The sequence below is a fragment of the Hyla sarda genome, chromosome 8 (assembly GCF_029499605.1).
Source record: "Hyla sarda isolate aHylSar1 chromosome 8, aHylSar1.hap1, whole genome shotgun sequence".
Taxonomy (NCBI): domain Eukaryota; kingdom Metazoa; phylum Chordata; class Amphibia; order Anura; family Hylidae; genus Hyla; species Hyla sarda.
The window spans coordinates 68,863,558-68,873,803 of NC_079196.1; the positions used below are offsets into that span (position 1 = coordinate 68,863,558).

The window sequence follows — 10,246 nt, forward strand, 5'->3', positions numbered from 1 at the left end:
ATATACTGTTATAATTTTTACATTGTATTTCTTCTTTTTTTTATCCAAGTGCTCCAGGAAGTGGTCCAATGTTCAAATCAACAACAGTGACTGTTCACGATCATATTCATGGAAGTCTTCAAAGCACTATTGTCCACACTGCAGAAAGAGAAAAGCCCCAGTTTGCATCTATTGCAAATATTCATAACAGCACAAACATGGCATCTATACTTTTACCAAGTTCAGAGAGTCCACAAAGTGATAACCTGATTCAAAAAGATAGCGAACATAAAATAAGCTTTTCTTTCTCATTTCCAAAAAAGACCCCAGTTAAGCTTGAAGCCTCAGCTGCAGTATTCTATGAATACAATGAAGACATCTCAAGTTGTCATAGGTTGAAGAAAAGAAGTAGATTCTTACCGGGGTCATTCAGTGTTCAATCATCCTTACCAATAGATACACTGTCATGTCTAAATGATGAGGGTGGAGAATCTGTCTCGAGTCCTGGAGAACCATTGCCAGGAAAAGGAGATTCTGCCCAAGATACGGATCCGAAACTGTTGCCTGAAAAAGAGTTAACTAGTTTTCTAAACTCAAATGTTTGTCATTTCAAAGTGCCTTTAGAATTTGAGGTCCAAGCACAACATGTGAACTCAGACTCTCTCATTCACTCGAAACAAAATGACCACAAAACTGACCATGATAAACTGGCTATAAAATGCCTAAATTTGGAAATGCCTTGTCTGAAAACAACAGATGATGACAGTAAAAATGACGAACCATTACTGGGTAATGGAGAATTAAAAACTAGCAATAATATTAGTATCACGGAAAGTGTATCAAATTTATCAGTCAATGAAGATAGAAAAATTATGCAAAAAAATGAGGAGCTCAAAAGGAGGTTAAGCAATGCCTTTCATCCAGTGCAAAGTAAAGATGGGTCAAAAGTTCTCCAATGGCCTTCTGAAATGATAAAATATACCTGCACACAACCATCAATCTCCTATAGTTGTAACCCACTACATTTTGATTTTCGGTCATCAAAAGCAATAAATCAAAAAGATCAACCATTTTCCCAGGGCAGCACCTTCTCTGAAAATGATCCAAATACAATGCTAAAATTAAATTGTGAAACAGTTATCTCCAAAGACAATAATGATACAATAATGTCAAAAATGTCAAACCACATGTCAAAGGCTTCGGGTAAACTGAAATGCTATAGCTTAATCTGCAGCATTAAAGAAGATCAAAAGCACAATATCTCAAAATATCTTTTGAACAATGATTTTGATTATGGAAAGAGGAAGAGCAATAAGAAATTTCATTATACAAGTCGAAAAGGAAGAAAACGAAAATGTACATTCAACGAACCCAGAATTAGATATAAGCAAAAATGTCACATAAATGAAGAAGAAACTGAAAGTGGTTTAAAAAATTTAGGACGACAACAAGTCGGATCAAAAGATGTATTTTGCTCATTAAAAAATTTAACATTTTCTCATCATCTGCCACATGCTGCGAGTGACCACACTGAAAGAGAATTGTTAAAAAGACCGACGTTAAAGATCAAACAAAAATGTGAGGTTTGGAACATAGATCAGAAAAGAGGTTTCACCAAGCAAATAGAAAATGAACTGAGCAAGAACACAAGGTCTTTCAACTACCAATCAAAAGTCTTGCAACTAAATCATTGTTCTCAAAATATAGCTTATTCTAACACATATTGTAGCTGGAGTTCTAACAAAATAACCTCTAATCATCAAAATCAGGAAACCTTTCTAAACCATAGTTATACGTTCAAAAGAACACGTAGCACTGTCATAGATGAAATAGAATTGTCTTTTAAAAGGCCCAGGTTCTGCAGATCTTTCTCAGCTTCCCAACAGGTCTTTATTCCAGAGAAAAACTTTTCTATTTTGTGTAAACCTTTACACCTAAAAAGCGCAGAACTTAACAAGAAAACAAATAGCACCAACAGAAACAAATACTGCAAACTAATAAAAAATAAGGCCACTTTTCACAAAGCTGACATATTCCTTAATGAAAACTACTACAGATTAGCAAAAGAATCCCTTAGAGCGAAGGAGTTTCTCAAGAAAATAGTGAAAATAAAAAAAGTGGTGGAAAATAAGCTGGACCAGTTATGTAAAAATTTGCTAGCCTTCAAATATAATAATAAGCCTCTGATTTCCTCTTCCATTAAAGACCTTAGTACGGAAGCTGAGGAAATGATCTTACCATCAATAAAAGATAGTAAACAAGATAAAGATCCTCTTCTCTTTAGTAGTGACGTACCACAGTGCCAAGGACAGTCAACGCGTTGGTCCATAGCTTGTAATGAAGTGAGAAACAATGATGGTCAAGATAAATCAGGGAAGAGAGAAAGTCAAGGAACACCACTGGATGAAGCACATGTGACTTCCAGAAAATATATTACAGAGAAGCTCTTCTCACATGCCACTATTCCTTACCAACAAACTCATTCTCCAGGGACATACTCTAAGAGACTTAAGTATCATCAATATGCCATGTATGGCCCAACACTACAGCCCCCTCCCTTTCCCACAAGATTTAAACTGATATTTCCAGCCACAGCTATTCAGACTTGTGCCACCATATATCCAGTTCCTTTAGAGTCACCATTATGTTCTTCTTCTGTACCTGCCTTACCTCACCATCTAACCCCTCCCTTTCAAGCTGGCTCTTTTGACAGTATCAAACTCATAGGTCCTCATCAGCAATTTCTATGTCCACAAAGCCAAGGTATCTCTAGGACTCCGTTCTACCAAATGACAATGGAGCCCAGCTTATGTACTGGAGATGCGTTTGGTTCTTCACCACAAGTACCCATTATTGCAAATACTGTACTTTGTCACATTCCTGTGCCTCTTCCACAGCCTTCACATACAACAGTTTTTACACCAGTACACTCACAATTGCCAACTCTTATTCCTCTGCATTCTCTTTTTTAAGTGTTATGTCTTTAGGCCAAAACATAAGCATCATGGGTAGAAGGTTTTCAAGTCCAAGGACAAATGGAGATCAAGCTTTTTTGTCAGACTTAAAATGAACAAGTTGAATTTCCCTTTTAAGTGCACTTTAAACTAATAGGTGCTAAGGGATTCCATCATAACCAGAGTTTAAAGGACTGTATACAAAACTTTGAGAAAATGTCCTAGAACATGATCGTTTAACCTATTATATGCATCTAAAAGAATCTCTTATTTAAACTATGTGTGCCTCAATGGCACAATATTAAAGGATTTTTTAAACTCTAATACCAGAAGATATAAAGCAAGTTACAAAGGAAATTTAAGCATGAAGAGCTCTAGTCCAACGCTCCTTTACATAGGCAGCTGACAGACCAATACAAGCAACAGTAGGGTCAATTGGTTCCTGTTAAAGGAGCCATTACATGTCCCAAGTGTGGCGAAGGTGTCTCAAACAATCTCTGTATTGTTTTCAAATCAACTGGTGCCAGAAAGTTAAACAGATTATTACATTACTTCTATTTCAAAATCTGAAGCCTTCCAGTACTTATCAGCTGCTGTATGCTACAGAGAAATTTGTAAAGTTATTTCCAGTCTGACCACAGTGCTCTCTGCTGACACCTCTGTCCTTGTCAGGAACTGTCCAGATTAGAGGGAAATCCCTATAGAAAACCTGTCTTGCTCTGGACAGTTCCAGACATGGACAGAGGTGTCAGCAGAGAGCATTGTTGTCAGACTGGAAAGAACTTGACAAATTTCTCTGAAGTATATCTGTAGTATACAGCAGGTGATAAGTACTAGAGGGGTTAAGATTTTTTAATAGAAGTCATTTACAAATCTGTTTAATTTTATGGCACCAGTTCATTTTAACAAAACAATTCCACCAGATTTCCCCTTTAAGTGGATCTGGAGGTCAAAACTATCCTGCCTGTACAGGGAATAAATTCTGTTTTATTTATCTTTAATGTCTCTTCCCAGCCTCTTCTTCCAACCATTTCCATTTGCCTCCTGCATTTTGTGTTTCTCTTCCATTGCTCCCTTTACCTTGTGTCTTCACCTTGCCCCTCCTTGTCTCTCTCCATTTGGTGCCATTTTCTGCCACACCTATCCAGACAAAATCTCTGCCACCTTCTGTCCCATGTGCAACTTGCCCCACAGAGCCTCTGATCTTTTGGTCCTCCCTGTCCCAAACTACTTTGTATTAAGAAGCATCTGTCTCACTAATAGTGCTGTCCAAATTGCTTGACTGCAATGTTTAACCCCTTAAGACGTACTGGAACGTCACGTGTCCGCTCCCGATCTATAATGCGGGGCCACGGCGTGTCCCCGCGTCATAGCGGGTCGGGCCTGGCCTCTAACAACGGCCGGGACCCGTGGCTAATAGCGCGCGGCATTGATCGCGGTGCCGCGCACTATTAACCCTTTAGACGCGGCGTTCAACTTTGAATGCCGCGTCTAAAGTGAAAGTGAAAGTATGCCGGTTAGCTCAGTGGGCTGTTCGGGATAGCCACGGTGAAATTACGGCATCCCGAACAGCTTACAGGACAGTAGGAGGGTCCCTACCTGCCTCCTCGCTGTCCTATCACTGAATGAATGCTCAGTGCCTGAGCAGTCAAGCGGCAGAATCATCAATCACTGGTTTCTTATGAGAAACCAGTGATCAATGTAAAAGATCAGTGTGTGCAGTGTTATAGGTTCCTATGGGAGCTATACCACTGCAAAAAAAAAGTGAAAAAAATGTGAATAAAGATAATTTAACCCCTTCCCTATTAAAAGTTTGAATTAAAAAAAAGGCGCAAAAAATGAGCCCTCATACCTCCCCATACGCGGAAAAATTAAAAAGTTATAGGGGTCAGGAATGACAATTTTAAACGTATTAATTTTCCTGCATGAAGTTATGATTTTTTCCAGAAGTCCAACAAAATCAAACCTATATAAGTAGGGTATCATTTTAACCGTATGGACCTACAGAATAAATAGTAGGTGTCATTTTTACCGAAAAATGTACTACGTAGAAACGGAAGCCCCCAAAACAAAACAACTTTTTTTTCAATTTTGTCTCACAATGATTTTTCTGTTTCACCGTAGATTTTGGGGCAAAATGGCTGATGTCATTACAAAGTAGAATTGGTGGCGCAAAAAATAAGCCATCACATTGATTATTAGGTGCAAAATTGAAAGAGTTATGATTTTTTTAAAGGCAAGGAGCAAAAAACGAAAATGCAAAAACGGAAAAACCCCCGATCCTTAAGGGGTTAAAGAATAAAACATCCAGGACCTGAGATGACTCCAATACCAGATGTTGCAGCAGGACATCCACTGGAATGGGAACAGGAGGACATCTGATGGAATGGGAACAGCTCCAGTGCTCATACCCTCCAACAGACATACTATTACACACAATTGCAGATAGGACACTGCAATTGGGATGTTCTAGTATGTAGATTTAAGAGAATGGTTAAAGGAGCTCAGCTAAGCTGTCATTGGTGTACATAGATGATAAGGGGTCCAATTGCAAAGATTAAAATGGACTACCTATTACAGAATCTGACTTTGCCTCTTTGGAACAGAAAGACCAAGTCTTTTTTCCTTGCTTTCCATGACCCTTAGATTAATACACTTATCCTTGTATTTTTTGGCAATGCAGTTCCCTGAGGAAAATATTTTTGCACAGTTTCCAGTAACAAAAGAAATGGGGCCAGCCAGGCTTGAACCCCTTTCACCAGGGTTCTTATAGCAGCCATTTGGTCTCTATAATATGTATACCCTTGTAAGCTGTTAACTTTTGTGTCTGACAAATAGGTTTGACAACTGTTTCCTTAAAGTAGCAGTTAGTTCTTGTTATAGCACCTTTATTTAACAAAATTGCATGTGATGCATTTGGCATAATGTTCTTATTTTTTTATTTTGACTTTTAGTAGAATTTCACCCTCTCTTTTTTGTAATATCCCAGAGTACCTCATCTGAGAATATGCTGCCTAAATATTGTTTACATAGCATTGAATAACATTATAAAATTCTTCTTAAATATCATGATCGCTAATTATGTATTTAATATTTAGTTACTTAAAGGGGTTATCAACCTTTTAAAAAAAAAATTTAAAGCCTGATCCCCCGTTTTGCCACGATCGACATTCCGGTCCTGCTTTAGGAGCAGGAGTGGTGCTCTGGTCTTGCTTTAAAGGAGAAATGTGGCTGCAAAACTTTTAACTTTCCCTGTGCCCGGGCTGCAAAAACTAAAAACAAACAAACTTTAACTCACCTACCTACGTTCCCTTGTTCCTCAGGCACTGCTCGGGTCTCTGCTTATCCTCGGAACTTCACACTGCAGTCAGCGTATCGCTCAAGCTGGCTCCTTACATGACAGTGCGCTCAGCCTATCACCGGCCGAAGCAGGATATCGCTGCAGCTGGCCATATGATGACCGCAGTGTGAGGTTCAGAGGATAAGAAGCAGATGCCGACGCAACGGGGGAACGTAGAAAGGTTAAAGTTTTTTATTTTTGTTTTAGGGCACAGGGAAAGTTAAAAGTTTTACGTCACATTTCTCCTTTAAGAGGTCCATGACTGCCGCAGCCAACCAGTGGCCTTATTGGTCACACTCCGTACTCATAGCATCATCACAGTGATAAGTGACATGATGCCAGGAGTATGGAGCATGACTGCCAAGGCCACTAATTAGCTGTGGGGATCATGTGACTTTCACTCTTAAAGCAAGACCAGAGCACCACTCTGAGGCAGAAGGGATCAGAGCAGGAATGGGGGGGGGGGCAGTAGGCGTCAGTAGTGTCTTTGGGAGAACTCGGGAGGGGGGTAACAGTTTATTTTAATGAATTTGAGGCCTCCCAAAAAAAAAATTTTAAGTGGATAACCCCTATAAACATTTACATACCTACTTGTTGGGAGAGGTCACACAGATATATTTATTATTGTTTTACATCTGAGTTTGAAGGCCCTGAATACAGAGATAATATATCTATATTTCTTGGAATACCTTACTGAAGGTAAACCCAACACATGAGGTGAATGGGGCCTTAATCTAAAACATTTTATTATTAAATTAAGTTAAATTAAACAATTTAATGCTAGACCATAATTTTTGTGAAACATAATTTATTTATTGTCATCTTATTGTAAATGTTAACTATATATTTAAGAAGGTTTTCCTCATGTAGACAAGCTTTTTATATATGCTATTAGGGCAGACAGACATCATAGAGGGCAGGGGCAACATCAGCACTCATCAAGGTTGGGAACATTCTGTCTAGAGGGGTAGAGCCCACTGCTGCTCTCTGCTGTAACTGACCTGTGTGGTTTTTCTTATACAGGATAGCAGGTGAATCTAAACAGTATGCTGCAGTATTAAAGGGGTACTCTGCCCCTAGACATCTTATCCCCTATCCAAAGGATAGGGGATAAGATGTCAGATTGTGGGGGTCCCGCTACTGGGGACCCCTGGGATCTCGGCTGCAGCACCCACCTGTACGGTTTCCGGCAATGCTGGAGGCTTCGGATCCCGACCACAATGGTGGAAGAGCATGACGTCGTGACTCCGCCCTGTGTGACGTCACGCCCCCTCAATGCAAGTCTATGGGAGGGGGCATGACGGACCTCCCATAAGCTTGCATTGAGGGGGCAGGGCGTGACATCACACGGGTCGGAGTCGTGACGTCGCGCTCTTCCGCCATTGTGGACGGGATTTGAAGCCTCCAGCGTTGCTGGAAGACATACAGGTGAGTGCTGCAGCCGAGATCCCGGGGGTCCCCAGCAGCGGGATCCCCGCGATCTGACATCTTATCCCCTATCCTTTGGATAGGGGATAAGATGTCTAGGGGCGGAGTACCCCTTTAATAATGGACAATAGGAGAGAGGGGGGAAATAAAAAAGTAACCATACTTACCTGCCTTGATTCTCTGTTGCAGTCATCAGAGTAGCCATAAAACAGTAGTGGCAATGGGTTGGGGTAATTGAGCCAATTATAAAAAATTAAAATGTAATGCTCCACTATAACTCTGCTCTATTGTCTATTGATGTGTTGAGTCGTGATATTAAAAATTTAATTCCAAATCTGGAGAAACACTCTGATAGCTATACAGATAATTGAAGATTAACAAACCTGAAATACTTACACTTATAATTCTGCATATTTTCCTTTTTTCTATCTACATCCCATTTGTTATCATGTATTTTATGTGTGATTTTAGTTTTTTAAGTATGTTTTGATCATCTATTATCTGTCTATCAACATGTTATACTTAATAATGTTTCTAGGAAATGTTATTTATTTTAGGAATATGCCTTTGATTTGTTAAGAAAATGTGCACTTATTTTGTGCTTAGAAATTGCACTGCATTTTGTACGATGTTCTTATAAAGTTGTAACCGTATTTGTTAAGACATCTTGCAGTTCTCTATGTGAAGTATTCAAATATGTCACAAAATAAATGGATGGATTTTGAATATTAATAACTGTAACAGCATTTTTTGTTTCTGAAAAATGTCAGCTCCGAAAAAAGGAGACCCCAAACAATAAGCTGACATTGACAGAGAAAATTTCCCAAATGTACAATAGAATGGGTGGGCCACGTACTACATGCATTGGCAAAAGAAAGAATACACATAATTTGGACTCAACATGTAGCTATGTCTCAGGCAGATATGTGAATGATTACACAATTGCCACAAGATGCCATTAAAATGCTTGTCCCGGTGCCCCATAAAAACCTCTTAGAGGTTACTTTTGGGTACTGTACCTCTTTGTGGAAGATTGTCTGCTGCTAGACATGCCTGGACAATGCTCTCGAAGACATTTTGCCCAGTTGACAGACTGAGAGACGCTGGATGGTCATTTCAATGAACTGCTGCCATCCAGGCCATTCTAACCAAGCTGTTAGGAGATGTTAGGAGCAGTGGCTACATGAGGGTGCACCCTTGGTGAGTTGGCCCAGACCCTGGATCAGCCAGTGATTTTCTGATCGGGCTGTCACTGAAGCCTGTTTCCGAGGTTGGAGGCCAGAGTGCGACAAGGACAGGTGAGTAGCCTGAGTAACAGGAGATTGTGTAAGCCCCAGTTGGTGGACACCTCCCTGCGATCAAAAACATATTCCCTATCCTCTAAATAAATTTCCCTGGAGTACCCCTTTAAATGCTTTGCTTCCTACAAAATAAAAGCTCATCATTTTTACCCTGTTTATTCCCACCACAAAAAATAATGTCCAACAGATTCTGGTATGGAGTTTTTTTCCCTTCATGTCGGTTTTAAAATAAATTCTGCTTATCTGTTTAATATGTGTTATTGTTTATCTATAGTAGTAGCAACAATAGTCTTATCAGACAATACTGCCCCCTAAGGAGATTTTCCATATAAAAGAAGCTCATTGCAAAAAAACGAATCCCTCATTCCTTCCCTACCCGTAGAAATAAAGCAGAATTTATAGTAAAAGCATTAAAATACAAAGCTAAAATAAAATAAAAAATTGTTTTTCTATTGCCTTTATCTTTTAATTGATATTCCCATCTGTGTATATTACATTCCTTTTGTGATGGTATATTCTCAGGTTACATATATGGCACATCTCTACAAAGAACAATAAGATATTTCTTTCTGTTTGTGATTTATAAGACTTCTTCGAAGATTCCTGCTAAAGGTCAAGAAAGATTTCCACCAATGTACAAAGCATAAAAGAAAAGGGACAAAGCTGAAGGGATGAGGATTCTGTTAAAAACACTTCTAGACTTATTTCTTCAAGCTTTCCAGTAAATGTCAAGGTTCATTATTACTTGCTCCCCTCAAGAACCCATCAAATATAACAAAGGAGTGTTTTACAATCTCGGATGTCAGGGTTAAATATATGGGAAAGTTTCAGGAAGCTCCAGGTAATAATTACTGATAGAACTTAACTCTCTCCTGGAATGAAAATAAGTAACATTGTTATTAATTCCCAAGGGAAAGAGGACGCTGGAATGTGAGGAATGTCACAGCCCTTGTCATACAGTACAGCAGGGCATTATGTTAATGGCAAATCTATGTAACTTCTATGCAATTATGGAGTTTAAAAACCTCAGGTGTCAATTACAATCATATCTTTTTTCCTAGGGTTACTACTATTTTAGAATTATTTGGAGGAAAATGCTATTTGTTTTAAAGGGGTACTCCGCCCCTAGACATTTAATCCCCTATCCAAAGGATAGGGGATAAGATGTTTGATCACTGGGGTCCCGCCACTGGGGACCCCCGCGATCTCCCTGCTGCACCCGGCGTTTGTTTAGAGCATCAGGT

General features: G+C 39.3%; 1 protein-coding gene across 2 annotated transcripts in view; it reads left to right on the top strand.

Moving 5' to 3' along the window:
- Nucleotides 1-7,339, top strand: part of ZNF804A (zinc finger protein 804A) — a 247,990-nt gene extending 240,651 nt beyond the window's left edge. For both annotated transcript variants that reach the window (XM_056536568.1, XM_056536569.1), the window contains one exon: nt 50-7,339. In XM_056536568.1, the coding sequence (XP_056392543.1) occupies nt 50-2,951 (2,902 nt within the window). In that variant the 3' untranslated portion in view covers nt 2,952-7,339. The remainder of the gene's footprint in view (nt 1-49) is intronic.
- Nucleotides 7,340-10,246: the final 2,907 nt, after the last annotated feature.